This window comes from Mytilus trossulus, chromosome 5 (assembly GCF_036588685.1).
Source record: "Mytilus trossulus isolate FHL-02 chromosome 5, PNRI_Mtr1.1.1.hap1, whole genome shotgun sequence".
NCBI classification, from domain to species: Eukaryota; Metazoa; Mollusca; class Bivalvia; order Mytilida; family Mytilidae; genus Mytilus; species Mytilus trossulus.
Genome location: NC_086377.1, coordinates 5,807,420 through 5,825,143, shown reverse-complemented (window position 1 = coordinate 5,825,143; position 17,724 = coordinate 5,807,420). Strand labels below are relative to the sequence as shown.

General features: G+C 31.8%; 1 protein-coding gene across 1 annotated transcript in view; it reads left to right on the top strand.

The window, feature by feature from the left end:
* The first annotated feature begins 1,026 nt into the window (after window positions 1-1,026).
* Window positions 1,027-17,724, top strand: part of LOC134719342 (uncharacterized) — a 28,459-nt gene continuing 11,761 nt past the window's right edge. Inside the window, exons 1-7 of the mRNA XM_063582352.1 lie at window positions 1,027-1,047; window positions 2,038-2,136; window positions 2,964-3,203; window positions 3,908-3,953; window positions 5,076-5,228; window positions 7,532-8,071; window positions 8,576-8,679. Of these exons, the coding sequence (XP_063438422.1) occupies window positions 1,027-1,047; window positions 2,038-2,136; window positions 2,964-3,203; window positions 3,908-3,953; window positions 5,076-5,228; window positions 7,532-8,071; window positions 8,576-8,679 (1,203 nt within the window). The remainder of the gene's footprint in view (window positions 1,048-2,037; window positions 2,137-2,963; window positions 3,204-3,907; window positions 3,954-5,075; window positions 5,229-7,531; window positions 8,072-8,575; window positions 8,680-17,724) is intronic.

The following is a 17,724-nucleotide window of genomic DNA, read 5'->3' as shown; positions in this document are numbered from 1 at the left end:
TAATCTATTCATTTGGCAATCGCCAATGGCGGTCAGCGGGGTTAAAGAACATTAGTTGTTCGACCTGTTAGTCAAATGCGTTTTGTTAAAGTATACTTTTTCATTTTTTTTTTAACTTTTGGAAAATGTTGTTTGTGCTGTAGTTAGACCCTTCTACAACGAAGTTTGCTTTACATGCACACGTATAAGAATTGCGGTTTTTATCCAACGCAATGATAGGTTTGAACGTAGGTTTCAATTTAGACTTGTTTATATATATATCACTATAATAAATATATATATATATGCGAAAGCAAATTTACAGATCTAACATTGTTGGGTTGATGTTTAGACGAGTTGTATGTATATACTCAGACGTACTTATGAATACAAGTATGTTCTGTGACTGTATCTGACATTGATTTGTAGGATCCTTTACGATAGATAATTTTGCTGATCTGTAACAATAAAATCTTCATGCCTTATATATCATGTACTGTAGTACGCCGCTAGATTAAAACTGACGAGGAAAGGTAACATACGGCCAGCGAAAGTTCTGTTTTTGTAGAGCCCAGGTGATCGTGTTGTCTAGCAGGACGGCTGCAGTGCAGGCGATTTAGTATCACGATATCACAGTAGCATGGGTTCGAATCCCAGCGAGGGAAGAACCAAAAATTTGGGAAGCAAATTTACAGATCTAGCATTGTTGGGTTGATGTTTAGACGAAGATCCGTAACATCACTAACGTTGATGTGACTACAAATGCGATAAAACGTCAACATGTCATGTCCTGGATATATATTTATGTATTATCACAAACCAAATGTCGCTCAGTCTTATAAAAACAGATCTTGTTCAACTGATCATTTTAGTAAAAATAGTTGATATTGTTTAACACTTCCATGACAGTTGTAATGCAAACATAAGATGATCAGCCTCTCATGAATGATTCTAACGTTATTGTTTAAGGATGATTCATGCTTGCATCAAGCAGCCAGAAAAGGGAGAGACAAAGTGACTAAATATTTGGTGAGTTTTGGAGCCGACATGTCAGCTGTTAATAATGAGGTGAGTCATGTTTTTATTATATCAAGATATTAATATCGAATTCCAATATGTTGTACATGTATCTGATATCACTTATTAAAACACATATTTTGTTTATTTGTAATACTATTAATGTTTTTATTTTAGAGTGAAAAGGACTTTCGCAATTAGTATTCGTATTAGTAGTTTCTAATTATGTTTGAACACTTAAAATAAGTTTGCCTTTAAAACAAAAACCAAAAAAAAGTAAAAAATATTCAGAAAAAAAGATACACATTTCACATTCTTACTTTTTTTAAGACGATTATTTTGGGTTGCTATGCTATTGATTTTTTACTCAACGTGACCAAATAGATCAAGTAGATGACAACAAATAAGGATAATTTTATAATTTGTGTATAACATGGTTATACAAATGCATGCAAACAGTAGTGTACTTAGTTTACACGACAATGACATACAATCGTGGTAAATCCTAGAACTCACAAATTTTGGATATGATGGGTCCCGTTGACTTGCCAAATCAAGAGCCATTGCTCCAAAAATACTGGCAACAAAATTATAAATCCCTGTATTTTGTATCATAAAAAAATATCGACTGAAATGAATAATGCATTGTATACATGCAACAGTAAATAGAGAATATTTTATGTAAACAAATGTATGTCTCGAATAGTGATGTAGAGGTGATTTGGTCCAGTTAAAAACGGCAAACATAAATATGTTTATATTTCATTCGAGACTATACTTGTTTACATTCGTTGAATAGAACCAATTGACCATTTGCCAAAATATCTGACAGCTATGTACGAACAATAAGTATTTTACCAATGCAAATATGTGTAGAAAAGACTATACAATTAAGGTTACCCACTTATATTTTAAAAACGTTTTAAAGATCGGTGGTGATCGGAAGTTTTTCCTATTTGATACGTCTGTATAATATTACTCATATTAGAACAGTCATGGTAAGTACATTGTTTTACATGTTACGTATTTTGTTTCTTTTAGGGTAATTCACCTTTACATATGGCAGTGATATTCGAAAAGGACAGCAGTGTGACAACTTTGATAACATTGGGTGCCGATCCATCAGCTAGAAATAAGGAGGTTAACCTCTTCTAGAAGTCATCTTTTCTGAATCGTATTTCATGATTGTTTCAAATTCCTTCATGCATGCATTCATATTATTGAATAATTTTTTACTCAAGAACTAAAATCGATTAAGTAATTGTATGTAAATGGTAATCTACAATTTTAAGTTGTTAACATGACAATTCTTTAATGTTTAAATTTATGAATAATTGCGTATTCCTATATTGCGTTGTAAGGTCGATCATATGTTGCATTTTTAATCACATTTATACATGATATAAACTTCCTCATTTCTGTGGTTTATTATATTCCATAATCAAAATCGTTTTGTTACAGGGTAAAACACCTATCGATATAGCTGAATATATGTATAAACAAAAAAGGACCAGCATAAATGAGTATAAATATCGAATGATATTTAATGTTTTAAAGGTATTTATCATACGTTTTTATCCTTAACATATATTGTTATGTTACAGTATATATATTTTGGTTGATATGTTACCCAAGAAAAAAATGTATTAAATGACATCAACATAATTTTTTGTTGTTTTCCAAGAATCTTATAAACAGAAACACTCTTTTTGAGTTGCAATTAGATTAAGAAAATATCGCAAGAAAACTATAAAGATAAAATTTAAAAAAAAACAGGTTTTCGATAAGAGAAACGATTTATCAAAGAAAATTATAACAGCTGAACATGTGTAATGTCTTTTGTTGTTGAAATGTTATTTAAAAGCAATATCATCAAAATCGAAGAATCTTAAGCATGTATAGTTGTATTTAAAAGCCAACAATAGTTTAACCTAACTGTTGGCAAACATTATTTCTATGTGCTTTAGGGAAACTCTCATACCTCGATTAGATCAAGAGAACAGTCCCGTGCCATCACCAAAAACCAAGCACCTACTAAGGAAAAACTGGAGTTACCAACTACTATGCAGTCAGAAATGTCAAAAGGTCCGTATATGTATAGCAATGATGTTGAGTTAGGTGTAAATTTACCGAGAAAAAAATCAATAGCAATAACAAAAGCAAAAGAAAACAAGAGTATCAAAAGATTAATTCACAGCGTTGAACTGGTAACAATCAAAATGATAAAATTGATAATGAAAATGGAAAATGTGTCTTACAGATAGCAACCCGACCAAAGGAAAGAAAAGACCCCAAAGTCACAATAACTGTTCAACACAGCGATCTTAATTTTTTTGAGTTGAAGGACTTTCGGCTGCTATTATATTTCCGGTCAATAATCAAACGGTATTTAGTGGAGATAATTAGCTGTTCTGAACCGGGATATGTTAGCTGCAACATAACTGATTTTAAACAAAAATCCATATCTCATTTATTTATAATGGCCTTATTGAATGTTAATTCATGAAATTAAGTTATTGACGATCTTCTATATAGGGTTTGTTTTTGCTTCATATACATGTATTAAATATGTTTGAGTCCTTTTCATGTTTTTGACGGTTTGTAAGTCATTACAAGTTCAATGATTTCCTTAGTATTAATATTAAAAGACCTCCTCACAGAAAGGGCTGTTCAAATCCCCTCATCCTTCATTGAACTTTCACTATAAGATATACTATGGTCATTTCAATTTATTTTTTTAAATGATTTAGCTGTTACTTGTTCTACTTGGTACTGACAGCTAGCTCAAAAACTGTTACACATAAAATGATAATTGTTTCATAAATGAATCATCACTAAAATCATTAAAAGGTTGTTATAGTTTGCACATATTACAAAGGAGGGTACATTTTGACGTTTATTTGTTTGTTAGACTTACCAGTTGACGGGAGATAAATCTTTATATAAAGTATATGCTGGTAAGTAGAAAATTCAATAAAAACAATCTGAACTTGAAGATAAGATTTTAAATTATTTACAGGTTTATAGGTTACAATTGCATTTTTTGTGTTCGACGATCTATAATCTTTGAAAAATCTTATTAATAATTTTCTGTTTTAAATTACGTTACTCCTTTGTTTTTAATGTCTGTCTAGAAAAGGACCTTCAACTCCCTTGGTTGGTTGATGATGAAGAATTCCAACGCATGCTTTCCCAAGGAACATTTTTATCTTACGAGAACCGTTTGAGTCTAGGTAGTATAGTTATCAAAGATATAAACAAAAATTAACGAGTAAATAAAAAATGCAGAAATTAATATTTAGGAAACTCTGTTTTTACATGTTTCATTCTTTATCGGTATGTCATATATAGATATCGTCAATTATTTCTAGGATATGTATATTATATTTTTAGTTCATGGATACCTGTCTTGTAGATCACAAAAGACATACGAAGGTGTGGTATGAGTGAAAATGATAAAACTCTCCATCAAAGTCAAAATTCACAAAAGTAAACCACTATAGGTCGACTTACGGACTTCAATACGGAGCCTTGTCTGACACCGAACACCAACCTTTAAAGCGCCCTTAAAAATTACCAGGGAAACCATTCAAACATTTAACTAAAAATATAATCTATACAAATAAGAAATAAGAAACACTTATCAACCACATCAATCAATGACAACTACTGAACATCAGATTCTTGACCTAGGTCAGGTACAACCAATTGCAGCAGGTGTTAATGGTTTGATGGTACCAAGTCATCACCATATAAGATATCAATTGAAATGGCTCAACTCATCCAAATGACATATTAACACAAATAAACATGCATCGAAGGAAGACGTTTGATATGTGATACAATTTAAATACAAACGCATATTTCTCTAGACAAAAAAGTTATATACCTAAGGTTAACAGTAGATAAATAATATCATTACAAATTCAACTGTATGTATGACATTTTACAGTCTTAATTAATGTCTGGCATGTTAGAGTGTCTTATACGCTTATAATGAAGCTGATAGGCAAGAAAAACACACATTTATGATATATGTTTCTTTCTGTATTTTTATTATACATATTTTTCTGTGCTAGGAGGCCCGTGTAGAGCAGGAAAAAGTACCCTAGCAAGTGTGCTTATTGGTGAGAAAATTCCTTTTCAATGGAATTCTACAGATGGACTGGTCATATACTTTGGCAGAAATGGTATTGATATTGACCAGAAAAAAATGGTTCCGCTGAAGGAGGGTATGTTAAAGATAAAGGAACACATGCATCTTGTCTATTTTACACTCCATTAACACGATGTTTGCATTTAAAAAACTGTTTGTTTGTTCCTTTTTATTTTGTTTTTGGTCTATATTCCTTGATGGGTATCATAATTAGATCATAACGGACTAACCCTTTCCATAGCAGTAACATATAAATGAAAGATTCTAACATAATGTCCTTCAAATGCTCTGAGTACACACCCGTGGTAAAAAATGATTGTATTGCCTAGGCTGGTATGAAGGTACACCCACGTCATATGCGTTTTTAAAGAATGAGAACTTGACGTCGTAGAACAATGACGTGGAAATTCACGCTTGTGAAACCGAAAATGATCACAACAACGAAACATAAGCAAACGATGATGTAATATGTTATAAGCCATATTTTGTTATACATTCAAGACATAAAAGTAAATTATCATTTACATTCGTTCTTAACTATCTATATACATTATTGTGAATAACAACAACAACAACAACAACAATACTTTTTTTTAAGAGGGTTACACAGTTAGCTATATAACTAATCTTCCCTGAGGCCCTCGTAATGAAAAATCAAACAAAACACAAACATATACTAGTACATTGCATACATACATTAGCATAAAAAGTCAAGTGTGATAATAATGTTCAATACAACTTGATAAAATGTGATGAAAAAATAAACATGATGACATGATCAGTTTTTTATATTATTTATACAGCTAGGTTGATTTCAATAAATGATCTGTTATTTTGTATTTGAAAGAATTAATATTTGTAATATTTCTTAACGGTATTGGCAAATTATTCCACAAGAATGGTCCAGAATACATAAAAGATTTTTTGAATAATTCTGTTTTTGGTTTAGGGAGTATGAGGTTTCCTTGAACAGCATTTCTCAAGGGGTACGGATTTCTGTCTGAAACATAATGAAACTTGTTAGTAAGATATGATGGGGCATCATTATTAATACACTTAAATGTCATCACTAACTTATGATATTTTATTCTCTGTTCAACTGTCATCCAGTTTAAGTGTTTGAATAAGGGTGCAGAAGGAGCGAATGGGTCTGTTTCTAGTATTAATCTAGCATCCCTCTTTTGTAATTTTAATATCCTTTTTAAACCCTCACTGCTACAACTACTCCACACTATACAACAATAATCAATAAGTGGCAAGATATAACCATTATAGAATAATTTTCTGCAGTCTAGATTTAGAAATTTTTTAATCTTTAATAGTAGATATAGTCTAGATGATATTTTTGAGCAGATCAAGTCAATTTGGGTTGTCCATGTGAGGGAAGGGTCAATTTTAATGCCTAAAAGACTTTCGCATGTGGAAGATTGTATCACTTGATTGTTAATAGTTAAACAACTCTCATTGTAATGTGGCATTGCTCTTTGCTTCGTTCCAATAATCATATATTTTGTTTTATTTTTATTGATGAACATATTGTTATCATTGCACCATGCCTCTACACCATGTAAATCTTCTTGTACCTTTGACTGAAGAGTTTGATAACAATTACCAGAAAGATGTAAGGTTGAATCATCGGCATATAAATCAGTGCAACAATTTTTCATATAAATAGGAAGGTCGTTGATGTATAATATAAACAGAAGGGGGCCTAATATGGAGCCTTGGGGAACACCATACTTGATATGAAGTTTTTCAGAATAGTTTAAGCAAGTCACTAATTCAGTATGCTCCATTCTTTTACGCCAATTTTATATTGCGTTTATTTAGTGGAACGGCACATATTTGCCTCCACCCAAAGTGCTTCGATTCAAGAGAATTGCCGTATTGTTGATATTAGAATCGAATTAATTCATGGGATCTTGAATATATCGTGGTTTTACCACGGTTGTCACTTTATGTCCTTATTCTGTAGTTGTCTATGTTGTGTCATGTCTACTATTGTATATCTTTTTGTCTTTTTCATTTTTAGCCATGGCGTTGTTAATTTATTTAAATTTATGAGTTTGACTGTCCCTCTGAAATCGTTCGTCCCTCTTTTATGGCGATATTTCACCCCTTGCTATCGCTTAGGGTAAAATATTTGACATACAGGGCGAATACGTAATAAAATTACGATATATTCAAGCCCCTTGCATCATTTCTAAATCAATCAATTGAACAGTCTTACACGCGTTGTGTTGATTTTTCCTAACCTCGGAAGAACGTTAACTTTATAAAATTAAAACAAAACTTATTAATGTTATTTCTGTAAAACAAGTTAATTATCAGCACTTTCATATTTATCATTTATAACTGTGTTTTTTTTTTATTTCATAGGTGACAGGGGTCATAACGTTTTGGCTAAAATTATCAGAGGGAAACCAGATGTTTTTAATGAAACAAAACCGAGAGAATTAGATAAAAGGAAAACATTGGTCAGGAGAACCACGTCAAAGAACCAAAATGAAAACAACACCTCCAAATCATTAATCAAAGATATGCCAATGCATTATTCAGTTACCAGGACATCAACAAACGAATTTGCAAATCAGAAGCATACTCCCATTGCTAAATCTGATCTGCAGGCTGAAGGTAAAGAAGCGCCGGGCAAAATCATGTCTAAAGTAAGAAATGACATTCTAACGTTAGAATGTCAGAGGCTGAAGCTTCAATCAGATATTTTGGACAAAGTTAGGACTGGACAATATAAAATCGAAATAGCACCGTCTGACCTGATTGATTTTGGTGGACAAAAATCATATGATATGACCCATCAACTGTTCATACAACACAAAGGATCATTTTTGTTGATGTTTGATGGTAGATTTGGTTTACATAATCAGTTGGAGGATTATCCTGAGGGAGTTACTGCTGCGTGTAAGTAAACTCATCATAGATACCAGGATAAGTATATTTGCTGAGTATACTGCCAATTTTAACTATTAATGATCAACTTTTTTTTCTACAGGCTGAAAGCTCCATGAGGATGATGAGATTGGATATATCATAATGTCGAATTGATGTTTTATTTAGACTAAACATGCTATGGTATTAAAATTCTTTAAAATATTCTCTTATCATTCAAAAGTGTGCCTTTCTCTCGTCAATTATAAATTGACAATGGTTGTAAAGTTTTAGCTTTCTTTAATTGGTATTTCATGAAATAATGTATGCTTATCCTGTGATATTACTAGAAATATAATATCATTCATGACTCTTTTTCTAACAAATGGTGATACCAATTTTATATTAATTTGTTAAGTTGTTCGATTGAAGCCTATTGGAGATAGGACCTTTGATTGGCTTTGAACAAAAAGTTGATAACATAACAATGGTGATATTTGTATATTGTACAAAATTAAATGATTCCTTTTTTTTCAGCTATACTGAAACATTGGGTTGATTCAATTTTGACGTACACTGCAGATGCGGATGACATAATGCCAATGATATTGTTTGCAGCAACACATAGAGATATGTGCGAGGTATATATATATATTGAATAGTATTTAACAAACGTACAATTCAAATATCACTGGATAGGGAATGAACGTCATAAACTTTCCATTATCAAGATGCCCTTTGTCTTGATTACATCGGGTTTTTTTTACATTTTGAACACATGATTCAGACAGAAAATATTTATTGTCGAGGTCCTTAGAGCTACAGCTAAAAGTGAAGTTATATATTATGAATGATACTGTCATTGATTGAGTAGTCGTTATGGTATAAATATTAAACATCTGATGGTAGATATGTCCAATTGTTGTATTTCAAATCACGTGTTCATATTTGAATGTGAACTCACACTAGTAGCACGATTTCAGTCTGAAACGGTCATTTTGGTCTGATCACATCTTGATTGACTGGATTTACCGCTTGAGGAAATCGTCGAGACATTTAAGACCGTTAAGACTGCGTTACGATCGATAGCCGCATCAGGTAAATCAGTTCGTTAAGGCATGTCCAGACGGAAAAGACTGAATCGTCTAGCGGGCTGTTTAGATCCGTTAAGACAGTGTCAGACCAAAACAGACCATGGATACAAAATTACGTTCAAAATTTTCAGACCCTGTTTAGATCCGTTCAGTATATCGGTTTGATACCACGAGTTGCGCCCCTTCTACTCGATAATGCATTTTAGATTAATATACATGTATTTTAATATAATTATAATTTGAAGTATATTTTGGTTAATTAAAAGATAAATAAGGATTAAATCTTCTGTTGATTCTTTATTTCTTTTCTTGTTTTGTTGAGGAACTACTAAATAATTCGTCTATATAATTGTTTATTTTTTAATAAATGTTAGTTTATATGAATATATATATTGATAATTAAATGCAAGGACGTATGTTTATTGTATACACACCAAAATGTATGCCATCAATTTAACCTTAAAATGTGAACACCGGTGAAAATGTGTTTCGTATTTGAAGATTAAAAAGTAACGGAAAATCCTAAACGTTACCTTAAAAAGTTAAGGAAATGTGGTATGATTGCCAATGAGACAATCCACAGAAATGCAACGGAGGCAAATTAACACATGCATATTTTTGTTTTATGTATTACAGTTGCTTTAATTCGTTATCTGTTGATATATGTCATAGTTTACCATGGAAGCTGTTGCTTTTTTATGTTTTTTTCGTGAGAGTTACTCTATTAAACTTGGAAAAAAATATTCTCGACATCAGGAAATTAAAAAAAAAGACTTCCCGGATCCCGAAAGCTGATCATGATACTGCATTCAGTCTCTTTCGGGACCGTGTTAAAGTATCACCGTATAAAAATGTTCATTCAAACAATGTTGTATCCTTATAAAATTTATTTTCTAATTCATATAATATGTATATAGTTCTTAGTATATATGTATGGCGTTAATTTAAAAAAAAATCTGTGTTAGTTAAAATGGTCGAGTTCAATGGCACGTGCTAGTAATCAACCGGGTCAACAGGTAACAAAATCAATGATCCATAACGTAAGAAAGAACATGCCTATTATATTTTACAATTACTCTCATCATCATTCTTAATAAAAAGGTGCCGTAGGGCTAAACGTTAATAAAGAACTAATGAATTTGTGTATACACGTATTTAAATAGTGATGTCTGACCGTCAGTTTTTAATATACATGTCTTTGTTTTTCTTATATTGAACAAAATAACGAATTTGAATCTATTATACGTTAAAGGTTCTTACAATGTCCAGGGACGTATATATTTTAAGTCCTTGCAATGTCATATGTCTAAACACTAAAAGACCATGCAAAATATTTGAGCGCCGTAGGGAAAATCATTAAAAAACATGTACTAGCTGTTCGGAAGTTTGTTTACTATTCAAAAGAAACTTTTCGCTTCTCTACTTGTATAGTTTAGAGATTATTCCTTTAAATTATGTCAGTTACTTAGTATATAAAGTAGTGTGTATCATTGTATTCTATTTATTTGGCTAATTGTATAATTATAATATACATTTTGTATTTCACAACTATATATACTATAAGTTGTAGTGTGATTGATTGTTGGTTGTTTAAAGTCCAGTGGCAAATACTTCATGCATATTCAGGACCAGCTGTAAGTTTATGACATATATGGAACTCACTGGTGTAGTTTTCACGTGTTAACATGGATAAAAGAATAATTATTTTTTAAAATATCGAAACATCAGGGAGGAAAGGCGCATGGATTCCCCGCACTTATCAGTTCTTTTCTCTGTTTTGTGTTAAAAAAAATAATGGTTTCTTTTCGATTTTTTTTATATATGTTTTTATAATTTACGATAACTGTGGTGTATACCTGCTGTCAGACGAAAGAAACATATGTGCCCTCTAAAAAAAATTATGGATTTTTTGCTTTCGCATTGACGTTTAACACACAACTTTAATTACTTACTGTGATATATGTATGTAGAAATTCTGGAGTACTGGAAAATGAAGGATGCAAATCCAACTGACCAAGCTTTGAATTAAAATGGTCATTAAATAACCACACAAATAAAAGAACAAGTGTAATTGTTGGAATGACATATACAATATATCACCAGGTGCATTGTCAGAGAATTATAAATTTTGATTTTACTTTGGTAACTAGACACAATTGAAGAGAGGCAGCCCAATCTTTTCTTCTTTGTGTTACGTGTACACATAAAGTGATCTTAGTTATTTCGTGAAGCATTTTCTTTAAATGATAAAATCGCGCGTGATTATCTAACAAATACTCACAGTGCAGTGTACTGCAATCAGGCGCGGATCCAGCCATTTTAAAAAAGGGGGTCCCAACCCAGAGTAGAAGGGGGGGGTCCAAGTATATGCTCTATTCAAATGCATTGATCGGCCAAAAAAAGGGGGTCCAACCCCCGGAACCCCCCTGGATCCACCGAGACAAATTATATCAAATTATAGAGCAGTCTGACGGCTCCAACTCAAAATTTGAACAATTCTATGTTGGGGGTTGGGGTTACCATTTAGTTCGAAAGCTCAAAGTATACAAGCTGTTTCACCCATTTTATTGTGATGATTGGGAATTTTCATTAAAGGGAAACTTCGCAAAAAAATCAAAAATTGATATTATGTTCATTCTGTATAAAAATGCTCAAATGCATGAATATTAAAGTTTAATTCTGCTAGATAAGAGATCACCATCGATTTTGAATTTAGAGTATCAATTCTCTCCGGTCGGCCATTTTGTTACCTTCTCTGCTTTGCACCCAAGATATGTCTAAAAATCTGTATGTTATTGTATGTAAAAATATCTTTCTTTGTACCATTTGCTTGGTTTTATAAGAAATAAAGAAATCTAAAAAAGGAACAAAACTACAGTAACCCGATGTAGTCGTAATTGCGTGTCGATATCTTGTCAATCGTACGGTTGTTTTATCCGACTAGTTAACTATACAAACTATGTTGATACGGAAAAATTTCTTATCTTTTTTTTTTAATAACCATGATCTGTTATTTTTAACAATAATGATAATATTGGAATAAGTTAAATAGTAAAAATTTCAAATCATAAATAATTGTTCCGTGAAACTTGAATTGTTTTCGGAAATCTAATTCGTTCATAATTCTTTTATGTAATAAACTTTATTCAAATAAATTAGGATCTTCGTTCCACTGATCACCTGCATGGCTAAAGGTATTACTCCCAAAGGTATTGCAGGGGGTGTGACACGTCCAGGTATTCAGGCGATTTCCTGTCGAGCTTGCAAATTCACGCATCGTTGGATCACGTCTTAGGGTATTGATCAGTGTAAACGGCCTGTAACTTATAACTTTCCATTTTGAACTATTAGGTGTATAACGGAAAAAAAGTCACAGGAAAAAAAGTCACAATATCCCTAGGAAATAAAGTCACAGGAAAAAAAGTCACAAGAAAAAAAGTCGCAGGAAAAAAAGTCACAATTTGTTTAAGTAAACTTATTTGTCAGAAATATGTTGGAATGCATGTGAAAAAGTCACTATGTACATGTATGCAATAAATAATTAAACTTTAGTTTTCGAATGCATTGAAAAAGTCATAATATATTTGTATCGGATTAATTTTTTAAAACTATATATACTAATAAAAGTGTATCTGAATAAATCATTTTCTTTTTTTCAAAATTGACTTTTTTAACTAACAGGGAAAACTGATTGTGTCCTTTTATTTAATATTGAGCATAAGTTGTATTTCATTGATATGGCTTCCTACGAAGACAAGAAATAAAAGGTCTACAAAGGGGGGAGGTGCCACAAGAAGCCACACATCAATATCAAAAGTCCCTAGATATATATGTATAAAATGCGTATAAAATGCTAAGCTATTATTAATGGCAATGAGTTGTTTGTTTAACACTAAATTACAGAATACTTATCTTTATAAAAATCCCAAAAACATGTGGTCAAGTTATATACTGAACTTCTAACTTTTATTAAAATTAGGGGAAATTGTTGCTGTTAAACTCACATCTCTAAGAGATATAAAACAAAAATAATTACAACAAATCCTTGAAAACATGTATCAATCTAGTACACTAGCATGAACATGTTCCATTTAAATGATTTGCAATTTATATCTAAATTTCCAAAGCTAGTCGTATAAAATGAATTAACAAATGTCTATTTCCAAACAAATATCTATTGGGAATGTTTCGCTAATATATCCATATATATGTGCGGCCTTATGACCATTTCCATAAGAAAAAAAATACAAATTGGGAATGTTTCTCCTGTTAATACATGTATGTGCAGACCCTATGACTATTTCATGCAAAAAATATATATTGTGACTTTTTTTCCTGTGACTTTTTTTCCTGTGACCTTTTTTCCTGTGACTTTTTTTCCGTGACTTTTTTTCCGTGACTTTTTTTCCTACATTCGTATAATATGCATCTCTATCTTGTGTGTCCGAAAGTGATATTATATATACTAGTCATTACTAAACTCATACGCTTGTTTATGAATAACATTTCTGATGTAAAGAAAATTATTAATAAAAATATAGATAATACCTAAAAATAAACAACAGATTTGATGAAATAAAAATATATATACATATTTTTTGTCAATGGTGAAGGACAGATCAGACTATACCAGAAATTTTGATTAAAAAAAATGTACGCACTTGTCGACCATTCGTATATACGCCAGGATAAAAAGTTACGGAACTATAGCGCAAATTCAAATATATACATGTATACATTGTACATAAGAAAGAAACATACATTTTGTGTGAATTGGGGTAAAAGTTTTGTTACATGTAGTAGACTAGTCCATGTATGCCAACAGTATGTAATCATCAAATGTCGAAAGACTATTGTATACCAAAAGAAGAAGAAGAGATTTAAATACAGGTCGATATAAAACTTTCTTTGGCTCATTTATGGACATTTATATATCATTAGATTGTTCTCGAATAAAGGAAGAAATTCGTCATCATCACAATTGTTCCGACATACATGTTATATGTACGCAACTGGACGTACACTAATATTCCCTAAGGGATGTGAATATTTTCCAGGAAAACTATAGAGTATCAAACTTTCAAATCAATTTCGGGATTTATTTTCTTTCTTGATATTCAATGACAGCAATTTAAAGAACAAACTGATTGTCCGCTTTATGGGTATTCTTGCCAGTTGAAACAGACTTATAACATTAAACAATAGGGAAAGATGACATTAAATTCGTTCTGTTTTTTTTATACATTGTTGGTCAAATAGCTAAAGTATTATATATAGTTGGGCCCGATATAGTTACGGTGTGAGACTATTCTGTTAAAGACATTCCCGATTATGTATAAATTTTGTTGATGGTTTTCACACTTGAAAAGCATATATGTTCGTAAATTTCGACGGGGGGATTTAGGGGGGCAGGGGGTTACCCCCTTTTATGCAGTTATTGGGCCCTACTTATGAAAATTTCTAAATCCGCGAGTGGATACTCAGTACCACAGAGGTCAAACAATGCACATTTGGGTAATTGTACACGACATGCATGCTACAATTCATGTTTGATGATCTTAGACCCTTTGGACCTCTATGTGGGCTATTTCGGTAACTTGGCAAAAGATCCCTAAACTGGATACACGGTTAGATTCAGCATGTCAGAGAACCCCAAATATCCATAAGGACTTTTGTCTATAAATTTGAAGACCACAAACTTGAAAAAGGGATCAAAAATATGAAAATGCATGCATGAGATACATTTGTTATTGAAGGCATGACTGTAACAATATGATGAAGATAAATAAATATCTTATTCTGGGGTATCATTTTGGGGGGGGGGGGGTCTGATACCTGATCCCGCTTACTGCTTTGTCAGATTCCCGTATCCCGCTTATACTATGCAGTTCTGATTTTTTGAAGTTTTCCGTGTCCTGCTATACTTTATTTGTCGTTTTCACGACACAATCATTTAACTTTCACGTGTCACGCTTACAAAAACAATCGGCAATTCAGCGTCAAGCTTATACCCCAACGCGACTCACTATTCTACTCTTTTCTGACTCATATTAAGCCCATTATAAATATATAAAAAAAGTGTGTTTTTATCCCTTTTTGTCCCGTTTCGTTTCGGTTTGAGCCATAGATAGATAAGATGTCGTATGTGACAATGAGACAACTCTCCATCCGAGTCAAAATTTATAATAGTATATAATAAAAATAAGTCAAAATACGGTCTTCAACATGGAGTCTTGGCTGACACCGAACAGCAAGTTATAAAGTGCCCCAGTGTAAAACCTTTTAAACGGGAAAACCAAGGATTCAATCTATATCAAGATGTACGTAATTAGTGGTGAAGTGTCATGGAAATGGATAAAAAAAAATACAAGGATATGGAAATGGATAAAAAAAACAAGGATAAAGATCCCTATACGATTTATAAGAAATTAAATGGAATACATTTGAAATAAATGAAATTTCTATTGAATTTATTTAGAGTGTTTTAAACCCAAACTTTCCTCCATATGTTAAATTTTATCAAATCCGTCTCTTACTTTATCTATTGTTTGAGCAAGTCGGCTAAATTAAGGCTTTACAGCTAGTTTCCTAATGCATGTAAAGCAAAACTTTGGTTTACTTGCTTGCTTTGTTTGTATAATTGTTTATACAAATTTTGTTAATAAGATTGACATCTTTAAACAATATGTATCGGCATAGTTTAACCTGTATTTATATAATTATTATATTTGAATTAAATTTGGTTTTATCATAATGATTGTATAATAAAAAAAAAAAAAAAGCAAGCACGCTAACTAAAGTCTTGCTTTACATCATTTCATCATTTAATTTATAAGTGCACTTGAATTGTTTAGGTTTTATGTGGTTTGCAATTGAAGGATGGAAGAGTTATCATTGATATGTTCATAATTATAAATTTATAGTTAACAAAATTTTGTATTTTTGAAACACTAAGGCTTTTTATCTCAGGAATAGATAACCTTACGGAGGATGAAATTGGGAAAACTTTTAGGTATGTTGGTCCTCAATTCTCTTCAACTTCGTACTTTATTTTGCCTTTTTTTAATTTTTTGATTCGAGCGCACTAGTCTAATGAGCCTTTTTTTTAAGACGAAACGCAAGTCTTCCGTAAATATTAAATTGCAATCCTGGTTAACATAACCATAGTGTCATTAGAGAGAAAATTCTTCGATTAAAACACACTCGGGAATATCAAGAAAGTTCACAAAAAGAGTATTGGGAACTTTACTGATTTTTTTTATCATATATATTTCTGATAGTTTTTCCGACCGATTAACATATTTTCAAACTTGAAAGGAGACCTCTTTCAGCGGCACGAGCCTGGAACATGTACATATGACAGTTTTAAGTAATAGCTATATAAATATAAAAGAGAAGATGTGGTATGATTGCGAATGAGACAACTGTCCACAAGAGACCAAAATGACACAGACATTTACAACTATATGTCACCGTACGGCCGTCAACATTGAGCAAAGCCCATACCGCATAGTCAGCTATAAAATGCATGTCAAATATACTAGTACAGCCCTTGGATGGTGTAAACTTCCCAAAAAAACGTGTATGGTGTAATGGTGTAAGGTGTATGGTGTAATGGTGTAAGGTGTATGGTGCTATGGTGTATGGTGTAAGGGGAATGGTGTAATGGTGTATGAGGTATGGTGTGATTGTGTAACGTGTGATCGGGAATGGTGTGAATGATGGTTTACGACATTTCATTAGTTGAAAACGAAGTTCTTTTTATTTTGTTTTTTTCAAATAGTAAACATTAACAATAATAATAATCTTAATCTTTGAAATTTAATTGCATTATGGGTAATTTTGGATCGTGTAGATAGAATGGGTAATGGTGTATGGTGTAATGTGTAAGGTGTATGGTGCAAAGGTGTAACGTGTATGGTGTAATGGTACAAGGTGTATGGTGTAATGGTGTATGGTGTATGGTGTTATGGTGTATGGTGTTAGTGGGAAGTTTACACCATCCAAGGACTGTATTAGAATTATTAGAATCAAAGGTTAAAGTACTTACAAAATATGTCATCTTGTAGAATGTGATTTCACAAATATATTATTTTCAAATTCGCAGTCCAAGTCAACGTTAAATCGGTAACACACATTTTTCATGTTATAAATCCATTCCAACAATATCATTTTAAATACACACTAGCTTGCCTTTTTCATTAATTTGAATAATACAAATTCAGCTAAATTTTGTTTATTCCCATCAACAGAGATTTCTCACACTCATCCCAGACGTTAATAATACTCATGCACTTCAATTTTGATATTAAACAATTTATTGATACGGATGACTACGCTTTAAAAGTACGGTTACATCAGGGTGTAAAAAATGTGAATTTGTTATTAATTGAATTCAAAGATAGATTAAACGGTAGCTTTAATAGTGAAATGAACTATTTTTTTGAAGACTCGCCTAAATGTTTGTTGCATAGATGTATTTGACCCCAACAATTTTATTTAGATCATGCTGTATTAAAATTATATTTATAGAATCATTTATTTGAAAATACCGCATACATCTGCTCACCGTTTGAAAATAGAAACTTGTCG